The sequence below is a fragment of the Centropristis striata genome, chromosome 3 (assembly GCF_030273125.1).
Source record: "Centropristis striata isolate RG_2023a ecotype Rhode Island chromosome 3, C.striata_1.0, whole genome shotgun sequence".
In the NCBI taxonomy this organism is placed as follows: Eukaryota; Metazoa; Chordata; class Actinopteri; order Perciformes; family Serranidae; genus Centropristis; species Centropristis striata.
In genome coordinates this window covers 44393419-44416703 of record NC_081519.1, presented here as the reverse complement: position 1 = coordinate 44416703, position 23285 = coordinate 44393419, and the positions used below count along the sequence as shown (strand labels likewise).

The 23285-nt window shown below is 36.6% G+C and overlaps 3 protein-coding genes across 3 annotated transcripts in view; 2 read left to right on the top strand and 1 right to left on the bottom strand.

Moving 5' to 3' along the window:
* Window positions 1-4886, top strand: part of nisch (nischarin) — a 39288-nt gene extending 34402 nt beyond the window's left edge. Inside the window, exons 27-28 of the mRNA XM_059328385.1 lie at window positions 416-606; window positions 2564-4886. Of these exons, the coding sequence (XP_059184368.1) occupies window positions 416-606; window positions 2564-2894 (522 nt within the window). The 3' untranslated portion in view covers window positions 2895-4886. The remainder of the gene's footprint in view (window positions 1-415; window positions 607-2563) is intronic.
* Window positions 1-23285, bottom strand: part of ccdc71 (coiled-coil domain containing 71) — a 181283-nt gene that overhangs the window by 45456 nt on the left and 112542 nt on the right. The gene's annotated exons all lie outside the window — the stretch shown is intronic.
* Window positions 14075-23285, top strand: part of stab1 (stabilin 1) — a 93174-nt gene continuing 83963 nt past the window's right edge. Inside the window, exons 1-7 of the mRNA XM_059328410.1 lie at window positions 14075-14548; window positions 18990-19126; window positions 20762-20877; window positions 21655-21740; window positions 21828-21897; window positions 22091-22186; window positions 22295-22408. Of these exons, the coding sequence (XP_059184393.1) occupies window positions 14480-14548; window positions 18990-19126; window positions 20762-20877; window positions 21655-21740; window positions 21828-21897; window positions 22091-22186; window positions 22295-22408 (688 nt within the window). The 5' untranslated portion in view covers window positions 14075-14479. The remainder of the gene's footprint in view (window positions 14549-18989; window positions 19127-20761; window positions 20878-21654; window positions 21741-21827; window positions 21898-22090; window positions 22187-22294; window positions 22409-23285) is intronic.

Here is a 23285-nt window from a genome sequence, read left to right as displayed (position 1 = left end):
ATAACCAAAATCATGATCAAGAAAACCATGGAAAATGTCTAGATTTCAGCTAAAGAGGCAGATATTGTTCCTCTGGAGATTAAAAAGGAAAGTGAATGTTGTGGTTACATGAATGAGGTGGACACAAACACGACTGAAAATGAACAATAATGTTGCTCTGTATCTGCTGAATCTGCTGACCAGGCAACTGTTTGTTCACCAGTCGGCTAATAATGATGTCACTGTTGTTTTTACAGTGTTTTTGCTCCCAAGTGGCCAAAAACATCAGTTACTGTAGGATGGAGAAACCTCGTAAATGATTTTTCTTAGTGGTTTTTGCTTTGATTTTCTCTTCATTTCCAGTCTTTGTATTAACTTCTTCTTAGGTTTGCTATTTTAAATTCACATATAAAATAAATCTGTTTCTCTCCTCCAGGTCCAGATCCCCAACAGTCTTCCCAGCCAAGGCTCCTCCCTCTCAGGCCACGCCTCCTCTGGTTCTGGTTCTGGTTCTGGTCCGCTGCTCCAGCCCAGGACTCTGATCCTGACCAGCACCGACGTGTTCCTGCTGGACGAGGACTACGTCAGCTACCCGCTGCCCGACTTCGCCAAAGAACCTCCATCCAGGTGAGACAGGAAGCCCCGCCTCCTTTACCTGAGCGTTATATTAACCTTTAATCATCTCTATCCAGCAGGGTGACTGGAGAGCAGAGTTATGTTCATTAAAGGCCTTCAGGACTTAATAAATAAATTAATATGCTATTAAATGTACCAAAATAATAATAAAAGTAAGTGTAATGCCTGTGTTTTATTTCCTGCATCATTTTTTATCCTTTATATTAATGCCTCTGTTTATGTACTATTTAATTGTCTTAATTTTATTTATTTATATATGTATTTATTTTTATTGTTTTTGAGTATATTTATTTTTGTATTTGTTTTATAAACATTTTTTAATGCCTATTTATATTTATTACATTTTGGTACATCTAATGGTATATTAATCTACTTATCCATATATGTATTTATTTTTATTTATTTATTTATTTACTAAGGGATAAGAAAAGATATTCCTTTATTAGTCCCACAATGTGGAAGTTTCAGTGTTGTAAAAAACCATCAATAAATTAACAATAAATAGAAACAAGCAATAATAACCAGAAATCTATAAGTATTAACAATAGTTCCTGAGACTGACAGACATCAGGGAAACATGTCGTCTCTGCTGAACGCTGCAGCTGGAATTTGGCAGAAAGCTAAAAAAAAACTTGTCTGCTGCAAAGAAAAGAGGAAGAAGAGGAGACGACTGACTGACTGACTGACTGACTGGATAAATACTGTGTGTGACGTTGAGTCTCAGGGAACATGGAGGAAAAAACAAGCTGAGATCAATATTCACTGACTGAAAACAGACAGAACATCAAATAAAAGCACTGCTGTTATTATTCTGATGATCAGACTTTATTCACATTTTATTGACTTCATTAATCCGTCTGACATCGTGTTCATGTCCTGTTTTCTGTTTTGGAGGGAGGTTGTTTAACGTGAAGCAGTCAGTGGAGACTGAGAAGTTTCCATTGATCTTAGTTTCATGAGCTTGGAGCGGCCTCCGGCCCCGCGGCTCGTTAAGAAGAGCCTCCGGCCCCCGCGGCTCGTTAAGAAGAGCCTCCGGCCCCCGCGGCTCCTTAAGAAGAGCGTCCGGCCCCCGCGGCTCCTTAAGAAGAGCCTCCGGCCCCCGCGGCTCGTTAAGAAGAGCCTCCGGCCTCCGCGGCTCGTTAAGAAGAGCCTCCGGCCCCCGCGGCTCGTTAAGAAGAGCCTCCGGCCTCCGCGGCTCGTTAAGAAGAGCCTCCGGCCCCCGCGGCTCATTGAGAAGAGCCTCCGGCCCCCGCGGCTCGTTGAGAAGAGCCTCCGGCCTCACAGCTCGTTGAGAAGAGCCTCCGGCCTCGCAGCTCGTTAAGAAGAGTAAGAACGAGTCTCCAATAACACCAGAAAAAGTCTCTGGATTTGTCACCAGTCGCTTTTTCGAAAAATAGTTGCTAAGGGGGTCTGAAAAGTTGCTAAATATAGCAACAGAGTCACTAAGTTGGCAACACTGCCCCCAAATCATACGATTCTTTATCTTCTCGTTAGAATTTTCTTCTAAATGGGGCCATTATTTACACTATTAACATCAGATTGTCTTGAAGAAGATTTTTTACTAGTGATTGAGACCATAGTGTTGTCCTAAAAAACATTTCTGAGGGAATAAATCAAGTGACAAGTTTTCTCATTTTTTATTGAAATGATTGGACCCAAACGCTTCTACAGCCAAACTTAGCAACACCTGCTGGAATTTTAGTAGAATGCAGCTCAAGGCAAGGCAAGTTTATTTGTATAGCACAATTCAACACAAGTTAATTCAAAGTGCTTTACATAAACATTAAAAACAGCAAGACTCCCTGCTCAGACCAGGAGGTTACCACCTGGTTAAATTAGCCCATTTTCTCCGAGCGAACATCGTTGTGTGTTTACAGTGTGTGACATCTTTTAACAGTATGGTGGTCTTCCTCCTCTTCCTCCTCGTCCTCCTCATGTCCCCCTACAGGGAGCGCTACCAGCTGCGAGAGGCTCGGAGGATCCGGGACCTGGACCGGGTCCTGCTGGGCTACCAGACCTACCCTCAGGCTCTGACGCTGGTGTTCGACGACCTGCCGGGCCCCGACCTGCTCTGCCACCTCACCATGGACCACTTTGCTGCAGCCGGGGAGGAGGGGGCGGAGCCTAGAGGGGGCGGGGCCAGCAGCGGGGCGGAGGGCGAGGTCCAGTGGTGCGTCTTCGTCCCCGGCGCCGACAGCAGAGAGAGGCTGATCTCGCTGCTCGCACGCCAGTGGGAGGCGCTCTGCAGCAGGGAGCTTCCTGTGGAGCTCACCGGCTGATTGGTGGAGCAGAGGCAGAGTGGGCGGAGCCAGACAGATATGGGCGGGGTCAGGCAGAGTAGGCGGGGCCAGACAGACGTTTTGATGCCTCAATATGCTTCAAACGGAGTCGTCTCTAAAGAAACCAGCGAGATACGATGAAATCAATCAAACGGGGAAAACAAAGCACACTTAGTCTCTCTAGAGGCCTTTATCTTGTTTATCTTGTTTATCATGTTTATCTTGTTAGCAGAGAAAAAGAGTCTGAGCTCATTTAAAACCCTTTTACTTTCATACCTGCAGACTTCAGCCAATCACTGTATAAAGGGTCTGAAATATGATCCACCAGAAACTGAATTTTTAAAATTTATATTTGAATTTAAATTGCTAAACTTGAATCATTGCATTAAAAAACTGAATCTGAATTGTAATTTGAAATTGAATTTATTTGTTAAATCGGCAACCGGGTGGAAACAAATGTTACAAAAATAAACGGAGGTGCTGATTGGCCGAAGAGGCGCTCTGTGTATTTTCCTCAACGACCAGGATGTTCGTTACAGAACGTTTAAATTGAATTGTGAGAACTGAATGTTCAGTTCCAGACTAATAAATTCAGCTTCAAATTACAATTCAGATTCAGTTTTTCAATGCAATGCAAAACAATTCAAATTCAAATATAAATAATTGAACTTCAGTTTCTGCTGGCTCATATTTCAGCCTGTAGTCTTTGTTGACTCAACTACATGAATTGTCAAACAGCGAAACACTTTCAGACTTTCTCTCTTTGAAGACGTTGATCATGAAGCGCTCAGTTCAAAAGAAAAGTACGAGAGAACATTTTAACCTCTGCATGCTTTCATATCGCCTCCACACACCTGCAGACAGTGGAGCATGATTGTTGATTTCAGAGTTTATTAGACGAGCTCTTAGTTTGAAGCATACCGGGGCCGATACGTGTACCTCAGATTAAAGGGATGTGACTTTGTTCTCACGCCGCTTTGTTTCCGCTGGAGAAATAAAAACTCTACAGAGACTTCACACGGAGCCCAAATAATGGGAGTTTCGGGCAAAACTTCTTGCAAAGTGTCTGAAACGGAGATTAACAGATTTGTGGGATGATGTGATTTGATTGACAGACAGACTGATGTTGCACAGCAGGGGGCGCTGCAGACAGTCCACAGGAGATCTTATTTTTTATTAAGTAAAGCTTAAAGGAACAGTTTGTCATTTCTGGTAAATCCTCTTTGCTCTTTTTCATCCTCGGAGTCAGAATAGAAGATTTATTTCTCTGTGTGTCCAGTAGGTGTTAGCCTAGCTTAGCACAAACACTGGAAGCAGAGGGAAACTGCTAGCCTAGCTTAGCACAAACACTGGAAGCACAGGGAAACTGCTAGCCTAGCTTCATCAACAACAAAAATGAAAATAAAAAGCCAACAACTCCAAAGCTGTCTGAGTTACATGTTGTTATTTATGTTAAAATGCTCTTAAAACCAAAAATCATTTTTCATTTGTGCATTCTGACTCTGAGTGAATAAGACGACGAGGAAAACCAGAACTGATGAACTGTTGATTTAAGCAACACACACACACGCACACACACACACACACACACGCTGCTCGGCACAATCTGCTCTCTGAACATTTTATTCCTTGCACATTGTACTTGATGAAGCAGTATTATTGAAATGTATATTGAAGCTTTTTATTAATATTATATTAATATAATTGTGTTTTTGGGGACAGACGGATGTTTTCCATCCTGAAACAGATTTTGTACTAAACACGAAGCTCCTGATGACGACGATATTTCCAAAAAGAACTCTTAAATATCACATTTAGTATTATCATTGAGTATTATTTTTTATATTTCTTTGTGTTTTATTCCATTGTATGTTATGTTTTTGGTACATTATTCATAGACTGATGGGAAGCCAGCCACCATTCACCACTGATGTTTACGTGTTGTCTTGTTAAAGGGGAATGCCACTGAATTAAAGTGAAAATGAAAAACTCCACATGCAACAGCAATGATTCCTGTTTGGTGGAGCCACAGCGGTTCAGTTCTCAGACAATCAGCAGGATTTAAACCGCCGTCTGGCGCTGATGCAGCGAATTAACCAGAAAACCAGAAAACCAGACTCACTGTTGAACCAACAACATGTTAGTCACTTCAGGCTTCTGTGGAAAAATACAAACTAAAACTGAAACTGTGATTAACAGTCGAGGCCGAGCTTTATTTTAACATGTATCATTAAAGCTGGGAGTCATTATCCTGGCTAACACCAGACTAGATCACAAATGAGATCTAGTCTGGATACTACCTATTCATTTTTCAGTTTATTGAGCGATACGAATGTCTATAATAAGCGTCTGTAGGTAGCTCTGAGCCAATCAGATCAGTTCTACCAGATGATGTATGTAGAGGGACAGAAATGGATGTTTACGTAGCCAGACTAGCTCATCTCTACTTTGAGGCTAAAATGCTCAATTCTGCTTCTGCAACGTTTTTGAATTTGAATTATTTATATTTGAATTTGAATTGCTTAACTTGAGATTGTTCAATTTGAATCATTGCATTGAAAAACTGAATCTGAATTGTAATTTGAAATTGAATTTATTCGTTTGGAACTGAACATTCAGTTCTCAATTCAAATTCAGTTCGCAAAATTCAATTTCAATTTTCTGCGACGAACATCCAGGTTGAGGCAGAGCAATCGAGTGCAGAAAACGGAGGTGCTGATTGGCCGAAGAGGTGTAACTTATTTATACTTTCAAAATAAGTTTCTTTGAAAGACTTTAAACTGAGAATTCTGACTTTAAACTGACTTTATTCTCAGAATATTTCCTTTTAGTCAAAATTCTCAGTTTAAAGTCAGCTTAAACTCAGAATTCTCTAAATCAATTTCTCTAAAGTCAGAATTCTGACGTTAAACTCAGAATTTTGTTGCAAATCAGAATTCTGACTTAGAATCATAGAATAGAATCTCTGAGAATAAAGTCAAAATTGGACTTGTGTAACTTATTTATACTTTCAAAATAAGTTTCTTGGAAAGAGAAAGTGTTTATTTCTCAATAATTTTCGAGGTCTTTGACTCATAACCTCAGTATTAAACGTCTTCCTGTCCAGAACCGTTTGTTTCCAGAGGAAAATCAACTGTTAAAGACATGTAGAGAAAGAATTGCTCCAGAAGTTCCCGTCAGCGTTTTGCTGCTCGCTGAGCTTTTGATGACTCGGCGGTTCAGCAACACGAAAAGCTTCGCCACCTTTCAACTCATTTAACTTCCTCCGTTTCCTGTCTGTCCCAGTTAACCCTCATGAAACTCGTCTGATTTCCTTTTCTGGGACACTCGAACAGACCGAGGGAAGAGATACTGTACCAGGAAGTGTGATCAGCAGAAGTGGTGAACTGACCTCCCGTCGCCATTCGGAGGCTTCCAGGAGGTCAAAAATCTCACTTCCAGACTTTCCTTTCATGAGAAAAAACTCTAATAGAGAAACTATTTCAGTTGTTCTTCACATGGAGACGATCCAAACAGGATTCCTGTTTGGAACCAAGAGAGAATTATTGACCCAGGATGACGATGACGAGGCAGTTTGAAGAACAAACAGGTTGAAACCAGGCTGGGAACTGGACCAGTCAGCAGATCAGAGAACAATTTATCCCAATGGTGGCAGGTGGCACCAGTTTGCCCTGGTAGCCCCGAACACCAGTATGAACGGGTGAATGAGTCAGTCTGTAGTGTAAAGAACTTTGGATTAAAGCGCTATAGAAGTACACTCCATTTACTCCATTTACTCCATTACTCCATTTTCTCCATTACTCCATTTACTCCATTTACTCCATTTACTCCATTTGCTCCATTTACTCCATTTACTCCATTTGCTCCATTTACTCAATTTACTCCATTTACTCCATTACTCCATTTTCTCCATTACTCCATTTACTCCATTTACTCCATTTGCTCCATTTACTCCATTTACTCCATTACTCCATTTTCTCTATTACTCCATTTACTCCATTTGCTCCATTTACTCCATTACTCCATTTGCTCCATTACTCCATTTACTCCATTTGCTCCATTACTCCATTTACTCCATTACTCCATTTACTCCATTACTCCATTTACTCCATTTACTCTTTTACTCCATTACTCCATTTACTCCATTACTCCATTTGCTCCATTACTCCATTTGCTCCATTTACTCCATTACTCCATTTGCTCCATTACTCCATTTACTCCATTTACTCCATTACTCCATTTTCTCCATTACTCCATTTACTCCATTTACTCCATTTACTCCATTTGCTCCATTTGCTCCATTTACTCAATTTACTCCATTTACTCCATTACTCCATTTTCTCCATTACTCCATTTACTCCATTTACTCCATTTGCTCCATTTACTCCATTTGCTCCATTTGCTCCATTTACTCCATTACTCCATTTTCTCTATTACTCCATTTACTCCATTTACTCCATTTGCTCCATTACTCCATTTGCTCCATTTACTCCATTACTCCATTTGCTCCATTACTCCATTTACTCCATTTGCTCCATTACTCCATTTACTCCATTACTCCATTTACTCCATTACTCCATTTACTCCATTTACTCCTTTACTCCATTACTCCATTTACTCCATTACTCCATTTGCTCCATTACTCCATTTGCTCCATTTACTCCATTACTCCATTTGCTCCATTACTCCATTTACTCCATTTACTCCATTACTCCATTTGCTCCATTACTCCATTTACTCCATTTTAAAGGCGGTACTAGTTTGGTAGAGTTAAAGTTAGCTAGCGGTCAAGTTTAACCGCCGTAACAGTTTGGCAGGTTATTTAGCTAACAACTAAGATTGTCAGTTAATATTTGATACAGGTAACGTTTAGCTTAAACAGTTTGTTTCTGGTCAGAAGACAATTAGCTATCAGTCTAAATTAGCAGAAAAAAGTTTTTTTGAGGTAAGTTAATCGACTAAAGCTAGTTTTAAAGGTAATGTTTAATTGAGGCTATCTAACATTTAGCCACCAGATGAAAACAGTTTGGTTCAGGTTAGCTAACCGCCCTGTTAAAGATTTAGTTTCTGGTATAATTTAGCCTTTGATCCTTTGATGTATCTCTCACAGAAAGAGAGAACCAGACACACACGTGCACACACGATTTTAGTTAGCGAGTGAGCTATTGACTATAGAAGAATTGATTCATTTCATTTATTGGATGTCCATTAGCACCAGCACATTAGCATAGTTATTCTTCCTGGAGTCCAAACATTAAGTCAAAATGTCCATTCTCCGAGATCATCAACAAAACAAAACAACAACAACCGTCAATACAGTCACAACACATTTACAATTTCTGACAATTTTTCTCTCCCTCTGCACTGTCGCGATGATGTCATCACTCTAGCCTCTCCATAGGTTACATTGGAGGGATCTTTTGACGTGTTTTTGCCCAATAATTTGAAAACCGTTTGCAGAAACCCTTAGAAAAGTCACAGCACACCTGTCATGGCCGAGCCGGTTGATTTGATACCTTTTTAGTGTGTGTGAGACCAAAACTCTGGGAGGAGTAGTCGACGAAAAAAACACGGAAGAAACGTAAGAATAAAATCTATGATTAAGCCCGGTAAATAACATATAATGTGCTTTTGCAAGCACACTCAATTATTGATCATAAAGCACTGTTGTTTAGTTCTGATTGGTTCAGTTAAAGCTCATGTTTCATGCTAGTTGTCTGTAACTGCTGGTGACCTTAAACTGTTGATGATCCTGTGAATGTTGTGGATATTCTGTTGAATCCAGTGAAATCCTGCTGTGATAAAGCGCTGAGAGACTCTGATAGTAAATCCTTCCTCTCTTCCTCTTATCTTCATGTTTTCTCGTCTCTTGTCTGTTTTCCGGCTCAGAGTTGCTGATTGGACGATTGTTGAGGTTGAGACGTCCACGACCTCTGACCTCCGACTCTCTGCTCCTTCATTCATGTTGGTCCCCACTCTGTCGTAGTCAGCAGTGTGTGTGTGTGTGTGTGTGTGTGTGTGTGAGATAATCAGCATCATGACGTCCTTCTCCAGTGTTTTATTTCTCTTGTCTTGTATCAGTTGTTCTGAGGACATCAGATGTGATTCCACATCATACAAGTCAAACAGATTAAACACTCAGTAATAAATAATATCAGGGACAAACATTATCTAACATTACTGCAAAACAAATACCTGATATCATTTATTGGGTCACTGAACTAAGATCTGTGTGGTTCAAAACCTAATGAAGCCAAAACTTTGACAACCATCAGCTTTAGACCAAGGTTATAATAGTTTTGGATTTTTCATTAGTTTTAGTTTTAATTTCGTTGTGAATTTTTGTTTTCAAATTCAGTTAGTTTTAGTTAGTTTTTAGAGTGAGTTTTCTAGTTTTAGTTTAGTTTTTATTAGTTTTAGTGTTAGTTTTAGTTGTTTTGTAATGGGCTATGTGTTGGGTGCCAGATTCAAAGAGGTCATAATAAATTTTGACATTTTATACATCTCAGCCCCAATAAGGTTATTAACTGTTTTGTATTTTGGTTCTAGTGTAAACATCCCAGTCTCAGTAAACATATTCACCATGTGTTGCATGTTCTAATAGAAACACTGAATTATGAATGAAAAAAGTTGACAAAAACGAAAACTAAGGACATTTCCACTATAATTTTAGTTAGTTTTAGTTAGTTTTGTAACCACAAAAAACAGTTTCAGTTAGTTATCGTTTTTTTAAAAACTCTAGTTTTTATTTTTATTTCAGTTAACGAAAATCTTTTTTCAATTCTAGTTTTCGTTATTTCGTTAGTTTTCGTTAACTACAATAACCTTGGTTTAGACTTTATAAAGGTTTATTATAATGTGGCAGTTTACCACGTTAGTTCAACTATCGTTTATTTTAAACTGATTTAAATAGAAACATTATTTTCTAAAAGTGTCTCCAGACCAAAGACTCGACTGTGTGATTTGATAGAAACTGTCTGAAAACAGCAGATCTGCAGTTCTTCTTCATTCTGAAATGCAACAAACTGAGTGAGTGAGTGAGTCTGGCTGTTATTAATTCATTCATTATTAATGTCTATAGACTGAGAGACTGAGACTCCCTCAAGGTAATTAAAGTTCCAGTAGCGTACAAATACAAATGCAATTAAGATAAACAATCAACAGTAAACATAAAACAATACACGATTAAAGTAAACAAGTGAAAACAGATCAGATAAATAAATATAGAGAGCTGTATGGAGGATGGATATATAAATAAAACTATAAAGTTGGTACTAATCGTCTATGTGGAACAAGTAAACTTAGACTGAAAAAACACAGTTTTCAAATATTTGCATCACAAAGTTGAGAAACATGATTAATATTTACTTTGATTACATTTTTTAAGAACAAATAAACCGTGTTGGCGGCAATACTGAAATTTAAACTTTGGCACATAAACTTCAGGCCAAAAGTTTGGAAGAAAGATCAACTTTGTACTAAAAAGATCATAGTTTAATTTCTATACTGCAACAAAATAAACATGATTATTATATAAAGAGTCACTTATTACCCTAAAACTTCCAGGAGTTTCCATGTCCAATTTAATGCATCAACACTTTTTCAGAAAAGGTAAAAAAAAAAAACACCTTGAACAAGTGTAGTAACATGATTTTACTTTTTTTTTTCTGATATTTTAGTGTTAATGCAATCTAATTGTGTTTTACTGTTTTTTGTGTGTGTTTTCATGTGTTTTTTGTAAAAAAAATGTTTGTTTTTGTGTGTGTTTCATGCATGTTTTTTGTATTTTTGTTGTGTTTGTTTTGTGTTCAAAATGTTGATCCAATAAAAATAATAATAATAACCAGGTCATATCGGTGAGTTTGTGGTGAAAACAATGACAGCAACACGTCCTGGTGAAGATCTTTAACTGGTTTATATTCAGACAGAATGAAAAGGAGTCAAAAACTGACAAATTATTCCCAAACTCTAAAGAGTTAATAAAGACGTTGTGATCAGAACATTGAAGTTGTTGATAACTTTTGTCCAGATGATCCTGTATGGTGTTGCTGGTTTCACTCTGCTGCTGTAGAGCCAGTCAGCAAGGCAGCAGCTCTCCGCCTGCTGCAGCTGGTTGTTTTGCTGCCAGCCTGTTTCCTGCTATTGTTCTGTGTGCTCCCAGGTTGACCTTTGACCTCCTGCGGTCAGACTCACCTCGTCTGTTCTCACTGAACTAAAACAGGAAAAGAAACTCTGCAGCGTCTCATTGGTTCCTTTTCTCTGTGCAGCAGCAGACGGAGCGGCCAATCAGCTGACAGGAAGTCCTCCACATTACTGCGTCCCTCTGAGACCAGGAGACGGACAGGAAGTCCTCCCTAAACTTCCTGTCAGGAAGAGAGAGAGGACTTCTCACACTCTCCTCCTCCTCCTTCTCTCCTTTACACCAGGGGGCTCAAACTGGCGGCCCGCGGGCCAATTGTGGCCCTCGTGACGATATTTTGTGGCCCCCACCTTGATATGAAAGTTTAATGTGAGTTTTATATGAATGGCACTTTACCGTGTTGTGTGTGGAAGGTCCCTTTAATTACTGTTTTTGGTCATTTTTACCTGGCAACCGCAGGAGGCAGTTAGCCTGGTATACCCAGACTGCCTTGCACGCTCGATTTCATTTTGAACCTCCAGGCGGTCTGGAAACCAGAGAGGTTTCTTAGCCCTGTTTTAGGATCCAATCACAGAACGGGGAGGGAGCTTGTAGTTTTGTAGTTTTCTTACGGATCCAACATGGCTGCTGCAGACGCGAAACTCTCTTTAGCTGTAGATGGTGTTTTAAATAGTTTAGAGCGAAAGTTGAAAGGCGAAAGGTCTCTGGGGGCTCCACTGTCCCCCGGCTCGTAGCCAGATCACCGGCGTTACGCTAGCGGGGCTAATAGCGGTAGCGCTACGCTACCGTTACGGCGTTAGCGGTAGCTATTAGCCTCGGTATTGTAACGGCGGTGATCTGGCTCCGAGCCGGGGGACAGCGGAGCCCCCAGAGACCCGCAGCAGCTTGTTTATTGCCCATAAAATCAGTGGATGTGTGGCTGAATGACATGAGGGGGAATAAAGCGTGAAAATAAATAATCTTGCAGAAAGCGAGAACTGGAGAAGCAAAGCAGCAGCAACACTCTCTCACAGACACACACACAACAAACATCCATCTCTGTTGCTCTACTACGTCATCTGGTATAACTGATCTGATTGGCTAAGAGCTACCTACAGACGCTTTGATAGACATTCTAAGCGTCCAATAAACGGCTCTGGAGGATCGTAAACCACACCTCCTCTACGGAGAAATGAACGGCTGGTTTCCAGACTAATCTCATTTGAGATTAGTCTGCTGTTAGCCAGGCTAGGAGGCAGTATCAAAATGACCAAAAAAAGACACAAAATTAATAAAAAGACACAAAATGACCAAAAAAGACACAAAATTAATAAAAAGACACAAAATGACCAAAAAAGACACAAAATTAGCAAAAAAGACACAAAATTATTTAAAAAAGACACAAAATGACAGTAAAATGAAAAAGAAACAAAATTATTTTAAAAGACACAAAATGACCCAAAAAAAGACACAAAATTACCAAAAAAGACACAAAATTATTTTTTATGGTCCTGGGGAAATAAAACCCTTCAGTATGTCACAAGAAAGAAAACAAGGAAAGTCATCAAAAGAATTGAAAAGAATTAAAACATTCTACATCAGAATAAAGCCGCCGTCTGCAGAGGTCCAATAGAACTAAGAACATTTATTTTTACATTCACAATGTTGACAGAATAAACTTTGTTGCCCATGAATTTGGATGAAGACAGAATTATCTGTTTGTTCCTGTTGAATCGTGTCACTAATCTCTTTGGAAGACACTGATGAAGATAAACACTTTATCTGTCAAGAATGAATCACTTTGTTACTGTTATCATTTCATGGAAAGAGATTAAATAAAAACAACTTTATTCCAACTTTATGAGCAACAGTGTAATTGTCTAGAATATAATAGAAAGCATCTTTATTGTCCAATTCTCTTACATATATATTTGTTAGTGACAAAAACAGAATAATATAATATTATACAGTAACATGAGAACATGAAAGGAGCCATTCAGACCCTTCAGGCTGAAAATGTGCATAAAAACTTTACAGATTCATATTTTTTCTACTTTTTTCTGCATAAACCTCTTAAACAACTTCCACCTTGCTCAAAATATCAAATGTTTAAACATTTTTGGCATTTTAACCCTTTAAATGCAAGTTTAATTACATGATGTTACTGTTTTCAAAGAAAAAACACACAAAAATGGTTATTTTCCATATAAAAAAATTTTTTTGGCTGATCATAAATGACAAATATGGCTGAAAATGTCCCGAGTGGTCCCAGACGGTTCAGTACATTTTACTGATCAGACTTTATTTTGACTTCAGTTAAAGTTTGTATTCAGGACTTAATATATTATAAGAGCTGATATCTAGATATTTAACATGGTTTTATTGATGATGATTTTGGTTATTATCAAGAATGTTTCCATTTTACATGTAGAAAATGACCAAAAAGACACAAAATGACCCAAAATAGGTGTAAAAATGATTAAAAAGTCACAAAACGACCAAAAATAGATGTAAAAATGACAAAAAAAAATAGATGCAAAAATGACACAAATTGACAAAAATAGGTGTAAAAATGACTAAAAATGACAAAAAATAGATGTAAAAATGACTAAAAAGACACAAAATGACCAAAAATTGATGTAAAAATGATTAAAAAGACACAAAACGACCAAAAATAGATGTAAAAATGACAAAAAAAATAGATGCAAAAATGACACAAATTGACAAAAATAGGTGTAAAAATGACTAAAAATGACAAAAATAAATGCAAAAATGACAATAAATGACAATAAATTGATGCAAAAATGACCAAATATGTCACAAAATGACCAAAATAAATACAGAATACAGATATAGAATATATTTCTCTTATTAAACCAGTGCTGGTCTGGTCCTGGTCCTGGTCCTGGTCTGGTCCTGGTCCTGGTCCTGGTCCTGTAGCAGCTCCAGGAGGAGGTGTGACCTCTGCTGGAGCTTCCTCCTTCACCAGTTTCTCTTGTTGTTCTTTCTCTTCTGTCTCTTCCAGATTAGAGGAGAAGCCGTGACGGCAGCAGTCTCTAGTCTCTGCTGTAACTCTCTAGTCTCTCTCTAGTCTCTCTAGTCTCTCTGTCCACTCGTTGCCTCTGACTGTCTGTTAGTTGCTTCAGAACGCTGACAGCAACTTTAAAATGAGCAACCAGCTCTGAGACGCTGCTGGATCCAGACTGAAGCTTTTAGACTCCAACTACTTTAATTTTCCCAGAGTTTTTGCGTCTGTGTTGCTCTCATTAACTCCTACGGTTGGAGTAGAACTCTATTGTTGTCTAATAGTTGTGTTCCTGCTCAGGATGTTATCTCTGTGTGTTTTCCTGTAGTCGTGGAACAGACTGTGTCAGAGCTCCATGTGAACTCTTTCTACTGTTACTCCTGCTTGTTTTTCCTCTCGTGGATTTATTTTCTCTCCCTGGATGTGAAACTCTGAGACATAATGCTGCTGCTGCTGATGGTGATGATGGTGATGAAGATGATCTGCCTGCAAACTTCACTGCAGGAACAGGTAACACACCTCCAGCTCTCTCAGATTACATGTAAAAATGACCAAAAAAGACACAAAATGACCAAAAATAGATGTTAAAATGACCAAAATGACCCCAAAAAAGGAAAAATTAGTTAAAAAAAAGACCCAAAATGACAAAAAATTGGACAAATATACTGATAACAACTAAATAGGTGATAAGAATTTAATTTAAGAGCTGATATCTAGACATTTAACATGGTTTTATTGATGATGATTTTGGTTATCAAGAATGTTTCCATGACTGTAGATGAAAAAAATATGAAAAAAGACACAAAATGACCAAAAAAAGAGAAAAAATGACTAAAAAGACACAAAATTATTTTAAAAATTTGACAAATATAATGATAACAACAAAAATATCTGATAAGAGTTTAATAAAACCATGTTAAATGTCTAGATATCAGCTCTTAAACTAAACTCTTATCAGATATTTTTGTTGTTATCATTATATTTGTCCAAACAAATGAACCTTTAGTTGAACCAGACATTAAAATGAACAAGAAACTGAAGAAAAAAAAGGTGGACTAATATTATTTCCATGACTGTGTATAATATATATATATATGCTTGTGTATTTTATTACAGCAGTGCTTTGAGCTAGATGCTAATATCAACATGCTAACATGCTAACAGTGATAATGCTAACATGCTAACAGTGATAATGCTAACATGCTAACATGCTGATGTTCAGGACCTGGTTCATCGTTGTAGTTTTGCTCGTTATATTGCTAAACAATTAGCTTAAAACCACAAAGTATGATTGAAGTTGATTAGTTTTGCAGGTGTTTGGTCATAACCGACACATTTAAATTACTATGATGGGATCAATGGTTTATAAAGTCAGAGGGTCACTTTAATAGCCGTGTTTCCTTTAGAACAGGAGTGGGCCATTCATTTTCCCATTTTCACTGAATTATGCTCAATATTAATGTAATCTCTTTATAAAATACAGTAAATTATCTGGTTTGGAGCTGCTACTGATAGGAACACATGTTATGATGAGACTGTTAATGTGGAGTAAATCAAATATAGCAGTAAAAAGTAGTAAATACTACAATCACTATATCACTTTAACATTTATTTTAAACACAACTGTAAATGACCTTTAGTAAGGTTCATATTGGTGTTTTTATTATTATATAGCTTGTTTTTCATGTTTGTACATTTTCTAGGTGTTTTACAATGTTGTGGTGCTTTTATTTTGAAAAGGTGCCGTCCACTGTGAAATGGGTGCTTTAATTTTGAAAGGTAGTGACAGGAAATAACAGGTGGAACGGTTAAATTAAAAACAAACGGTAAATAATAACGAGTGCGTCATAATTCATATAAAGTTGATATAAAGTATCAAAAGGCTTCTATAGTGGCTGACTGACAGGACACAAGGTTTGTTAAAGTTTATTTATTCTCTCATATATATTAGTGGCTATATTTGTTGTCTTAACTATAGTAAAAGTGCTTGTTTTGCTCATGTTTGTTATTGTTTTCTTACGGTGGATTCACAAGTTGAACAAAGAATGTCTGATTTTATTTTCTTGAAGCTATGATTTTAAATAAATCTAGTGAACTATCAGTTAAAGAGTCGAGTCATTCATGTTATGCAGTAAACCAGTAATTTATTAATTTTATGCAAAAAGCAATATGTGTTTTAACAAGGTTACCTTGGTAACTCAGTGTATTTAGTGAAATGAGTTTATTTGCAGGTGTGTATGCATGCAGGCAGATATACTTAAACCCCCTTCAAAATAAAAGCACTGCGGTTGTATTGATTTGTAATTTGTGTGACGTATGGTTTTCACCGTCGCTACCTGTGCACTACGTCAGCAGCTGATCATAAACAAACCAGCATGGCTAATTATGCTGATCATAAACATCCTGATAGTATATTAACCGGCATCACTAACTGTGCACAGTGAGAAATATGTTTTTTTATTGTCTGAATATTGTTGTTAAATAAAGGCGTGTAGATCATTACAGCAGGAAAACACACTGGGGTCAAAATATAAAGAATGAGCTACTGTCAGTTCAAACGTGATGAAGATATCTAAATTTAAAAAAAAGACTATTTTACACAGGTTTTTAGAATTAACATATAATAATTATGATTATGTATTTATGGACACTCCAATAGTTTCCTTGGTAACCATGGTGACAGACCAAATGTCCATACAGTCATCACTCTGTTCTCTAAAGGAAACATGTTGCTGTTGTATCTTAAAATGTTAAAATGTGGTTTTAATCAATAGAATCACAAGAATCTGAGCTTTTCACTGATATGTAGCATGAATATCAACTAAAAACACAGAGTAACAGCCTTTTTGGTAAATTTTTCTCTTTTTTTTCTCTTTTTTTTTCTTTTTTAGGTTTTTTTTTAGATCATGTGTCTTTTTTCATCAATTTGTGTCTTTTTTTTGATAATTATGTGTCTTTTTTGGTAATTGTATGTCTTTTTAGGTCATTTTGTGTCTTTTTTTGATCATTTTATGTCTTTTTTAATAAATAATTATGATTTTGTATTTATGGAGACTCCAATAGTTTCCTCGGTAACCATGGTGACATAAAAAATGTTCATAAATGTTGAACCCTGCGACCTAGAATCATCATTAATGGCTCTAATGTGGTTTTAATGAATAGAATAACAAGAATCTGAGCTTTTCACTGATGTAGCATGAATATCAACTCAAACACAGAGTAACAGTGTAGTAACAATCTTTTTGGTCAATTTGTGACTTTTTTAAAATCATTTTTTAGTCTTTTTTAGGTCTTTTTTTTAGGTCATGTTGTGTCTTTTTTCGTCAATTTGTGTCTTTTTTGGTAATTATGTGTCTTTTTTAGTAATTTTGTGACTTTTTTGATCATTTTGTGTCTTTTTAGGTGAATTTGTGTCTTTTTTTAAATCATTTTGTGTCTTTTTTTACCTACTCCCAGTTCAAATGTGATGAAGATATCTCAAAAAAGACTTTTACACAGGTTTTTGTAATTAACATATAATAATTATGATTATGTATTTATGGAGACTCCAACAGTTTCCTTGGTAACCATGGTGACGGACCTAATGTCCATATATGTTGAACCCTGCTACCTAGAATCACCATCCACAGCTCTAATGTGGTTTTAATGAACAGAATCACAAGAATCTGAGCTTTTTAATGATCTGTAGCATTAATATGAAGTCAGACACAGTAACAGGTTAGTAACAGCCCTCATCTCCATATATGGGTCATGAACATTAACAGGCTAATGCTGCTAATGCTAACATATGAACATTTATAACATGTTATTACTAACTCCAGTGGTACCACTAATATTAACCCTTTGGAGTCTTGGGCGGTTTTGTCTATTTTTTGGAAATTTTCATTCAGCAATTAAAAAAATGTTAACCATTCCATGCTGGTATCATAGTTTTTATTTTATTTTATTTTATTTTTTTATTTTAAAATGAACTTATTCAGAGTATTATACAGTATAACATTTTCTTTGATTATACCAGAAAAAAAAAAGAAAAAAATCAAAGAACAAGCAAACTCATAAACAATTATGTCATAGTTTTGAGAACAACAACCTCACATATATGACCTGATAATTATCATTTCACTCACTGGATCAACATTTAGAAACCATCAGACAACACAAAATCAGATTTTGAAAATTAAATAAGGAATTTTAAATGTTACAAATGTGAAAACAGGTTGCAAATAAAACACACCAACAGTATTAGTCTTCTTGGTCATTTAATGTCTTTTTTTTGTTGTCATTTTGTGTTTTTTTGGTCATTTTGTGTCTTTCTTTGGTAATTTTGTGTCATTTTTGGTAATGTTGTGTCTTTTTCTGGTCATTTTGTGTCTTTTATAGATAATTTTGTGGTCAATTTGTTTCTTTTTTGGTCATTTTGTTTCCTTTTTTGGTCATTTTGTGTCTTTTTTGGGTCATTTTGTGTCTTTTTTTGGTCATTTTGATTCTTTTTTGGGTCATTTTGTGTCTTTTCTGACAAATCCCAAAGTAGCAAGTTATTAGGAGTCTCTAGCTTGAAGCTGACTGTTACACACTCAGAATGGACCTTTAAACTTATAGCAAAGCACTTAGATTAATATATATATATATATATATATATATATATATATATATAAATGCAGAGACAGAGAGATGTTTTAGTTGTTGTCTGCTTCATTATTTGTCCAAAATTTGTCGTATCAACTGAGTCCGTCGGATCTGAACTGTGAGATTGTGTTCAGTGAGACAACATGCTGGTTAGACTGGGGGTCGAGACTCTAAAAGGTTGAGAACTGCTGGTTTAGTGGACTCCAGAGGGTTACCATGGTGTCAGTGTCAGTATAATGTGGTGTTTAGAGCAGGACTCTGGTAGAAACAGTCCATCAGTCAGTAGATCAGCTGTGGACTGATGGATCTCCTCTCTGCTCCTCAGACTCCTCCTCCTGCTCCTCCTGGTCGCTGTGATATCTCTCAGAGGGTTGATGTCTACACCTCCTGCACCTCCTGTGCTGCTGCCTCCTCCAGCAACTGTCCCCGAGGCTTCAGCAACCGGGCAACCAGCAACTGCAGGTAGATACACTGTAAAAAATGACTTTAGGGTGAAAAACTGTTAAACCACGACAGTAAAAGACGTAAAATGATGAATGAGTTCATTCAGTTTCAGTAACAGTGAAACACTGTAAATCAGGGGTCTCAAACTGGCGGCCCGCGGGCCAATTGTGGCCCTCGTGGCGATATTTTGTGGCCCCCGCCTTGATATGAAAGTTGAATGTGAGTTTTATATGAATGTTGTGTGGAAGGTCCTTTTATTATCCAGCTGGAGCTTTGTTTACCTCGTTTCTATGGCGACGTTAACAAAAAGAAAGGCAGCTGCTACCGGACCGTTTATTATTATTATTATTATTATTATTATTATTGTTATTATTGTCTGCCGTGTTGTTGTTACTGCAAGAAGTAGAAATGTTATGGAATGTCATTTTGTCTATTTTTTGGTCATTTTGTCTATTTTTTGGTCATTTTGTCTATTTATTAGGTGATTTAGTTTTTTTCTGTCATTTTGTCTTTTTTGTAGTAATTTTGTGTCTTTTTTTGTCATTTTGTGTCTTTTTTAAGTAATTTCGTTTTTTTTTTCTGTCATTTTGTGTCTTTTTTAAGTAATTTAGTTTTTTTTTCTGCCATTTTGTGTCTTTTTTTAGTAATTTTTTTTTGCCATTTTCATCAAATTTCTGAGAAAAATGAATCAGATATACTTTGAGATTAAAACCGGTACATTTACGAGTAACATAAAGAATATTTTCTGAGATTTTGACAAAATTACTAAAAATAGATGTAAAAATTATGACTAAAAATTACCAAAAAATGACAAAAAATAGATGCAAAAATGACCAAAAATAGATGTAAAAATAACTAAAAAGACACAAAAATGACAAAAAATTACCAAAAAAAAAAAAGGAAAAATGACTAAAAAAGACACAAAATGACAAAAAATAGATGTAAATATGACTAAATATAATGTAATACTCTGGCACCGTGTTTGTAACAAAAATATACTGTAATATATAAACAAACTTGAATATCATGAATAAAGATGAAAGTGGCAAAAGACAAAAACTCACATTTATGAGAAAAATAAATCAGATATTCTTTTAGATTAAAACCGGTAAATTTACGAGTTAAATAAATAATATTTTCTCAGATTTTAGATGCAAATTTAAGTGAAAGCAACTGATATTCTGAGATAAAGTTTTAATGTGTAAGCATCACTGTAATTTTTGCATTTATCTTAGAAATTAGAAATTATATACTAGAAATATACTGTAATATTTAATGATAAAATCTTTAATTTATGCAGCATTTATAAAGTGTTTTCTTGTCAATTATATGGCAGAACAGCGTTTCTTTTGATGGAAAAACTTTTTATTTATACGGTAAAATATGGAATAAAATGTCAATCTGAAACATGAAATCAACAGTGTTAATATCATTTTACCGTAATATTATAAAAAGGTGCACCGTATTTATTACGGTAAAGTTCTGCTGGTTTTTACCATAAAAACAACAGTTGTTTTTTTTATAATATCATTTTTATAATATCAGTGGTATGTGGTGTAAAAGAAGTTGTTTTCCTGTTGTGCTGCAGTTATAATAATAATAATAATAATAATAATACTGATAATAATGCTGATAATATGTTTGTGTGTGTAGTTATGTGGTGGAGATCGGAGGGCGGGAGGTGGAGCTGGATGGATGTCATCATCTCTGTGTTAAAGGATTCATGCAGCCACGATGCTGTCCAGAACACTGGGGAACCCTCTGTCTGGGTACACACACACACACACACACACACACACACACACACACACACACACACACACACAACCACACACACATGAAAACAGAACCAGAGCTTAACTACATGCAGGTAGATATCTGATAGTTTAAAGGAACATCTCAAAACATTAGAATATCATGAAAAAGTTCAATATTTTTGTCAATTATTTCAGAAAGTGAAACTCAAACATTATATAGATTCATTATTGATAATATTTCAAGCCTGTTTTTCTTGTAATTTTGATGATTCTGGCTTAGAGAGAATGAAAACACTAAACTCAGGCCAAACATTCCACTTTCCATCTTATTTTTTAAAATATTGCATATTTTGTGTTTTTTGCCTCTTGAGAAAATCAGAGGTTCTTATGACAAAAAGAGCATTAAAACATTAAAAAAAAAAGATGAAAATCATATCTATGTTAGGTTGGAAGTTGCTCAAAGATTTGATGTGGTTAAAGTGACAAAATATATTTATATATCACATTTTTATGACACTTGTATGAGAGGAACCGTTTCGGGACCTTAAGGTGTAAAGACCTCGAGGGTTAAACAAGCAAAATGAAATCTAATCACCTGTCTCTCTCTCCTCTCTGTCTGTCTGTCTGTCTGTCTGTCTGTCTCTCTCCTCTCTGTCTGTCTGTCTGTCTGTCTCTCTCCTGTCTGTCTGTCTGTCTGTCTGTCTGTCTCTCTCCTGTCTGTCTGTCTGTCTGTCTGTCTCCTGTCTCTCTCCTGTCTGTCTGCCTGTCTGTCTGTCTGTCTGTCTGCAGCGTGTCCCAGCTGGTCTGGGAGGACCTGTAACTTCCATGGGACGTGTCTGGACGGAGACCTGGGCAACGGGACCTGCGTCTGTGACGTCAGTATAATAACAGACGGTGACCCTAAATAATTGATGTTTAGGTGATATTACAACATAATAAATCCACTTTGTTTCTGATTTCAGGACGGCTTCTCCGGCTTTGCCTGTCACGAGTGTAAGAATGAAAACTTCTACGGAGAAAAATGCGATAAAGGTTTGTTCTCTCACATCTAAACTCACTGGAAAACACAATGTGGTCATTTATTAGTCTCAGTCAGAAAGAAGAAAAATACTGAAGTACACAAGAGTTCTGTTATAAATAACAGGCTCAGTGTCCTAATACTGTTTGAAATACTCTGCTCCGTGTGTGTGTGTGTGTGTGTGTGTGTGTGTGTGTGTGTGTGCAGAGTGTGACTGTGTGCATGGAGTGTGTAATAAAGGTCCAGAAGGTGATGGACAGTGTTTGTGTCAGCCTCCGTACGTTGGGAAACGCTGTGACCAAGGTGACACCTCCACTGAGTTATTATCAACTATTAAAATAATATAATATAAACCTTATTAACTGTTGTGTGTATTTCCTGTGTGTGATGTGTGTATTGTGTGTGTTACAGTGAGTTCCAGGTGTAATAAGTGCGTTCCCTACTCGTACTGTAGAGGAGACGGAGACGCTGCTGACTGTGAATGTTTACCTGGATACCGGAGGACGGCTCAGGGGAAATGCGGAAGTAAACACATTTTGTTTATCTGTTTATTTCATTAAACAGTTTCGTCAGCTTGGTGTTTACATTAAAGTGACCTGAGTGTCTTTCCTTTGAAGCCTTATTTTAATTCTTTACTTCCGGTGATTGCATTTTCGAAAATACTTAAAGTAGTTCTCGTTTGTGAAGATCATTTTCTGTCAGTATCTTTAACTTTTGTTTGCCAAAGAGCTTTTTTTTTCTGCAGTAATCCAAAATCTAGTAGAAATCTAGAAAAATCCCATTGGCTTTTTTTTTAGGGAAATAGCATGGTGCTAACTTTTGTGATTTAAAAATAAATCATCTCTGCAGCACTTTTTTTTTCTCATTTTGACTTTTTTTTCTGACTTCGGCTTTTTTTTCTCATTTTGACTTTTTTTCCCATTTTTACTTTTTTTCTCATTTTTACTTTTTTTCGTGACTTCGACTTTTTTTTCTTCTTGTGACTTTTTTTTCCTGACTTCGGCTTTTTTTCCTTGTTTTGACTTTTTTTTCTCATTTTTACTTTTTTTTCTCATTGTGACTTTTTTTCCTGACTTTGGCTTTTTTTCCTCTTTTGGACTTTTTTTTCTCATTTGGACTTTTTTTTTCTCATTTGACTTTTTTTCTGACTTTGACTTTTTTCTCATTATCTCACACACACACACACGCACACACCAACACCTGGTTTATTATCTCACATGACTTCCTCCTCTTTTCCATTTTGAAAACGGTTCAGATTGTAATCTAATAATGTATGAGAGAGTCAAACACACTCTGAGTGTCTTTATAAATGTTCTAGAGCTGATATATTAGCAGCTGAGTCACTGAACAGACGATCAACTCTGTAAATAGCAACGTGACCTTTTCCTCAGGACAACCTTTA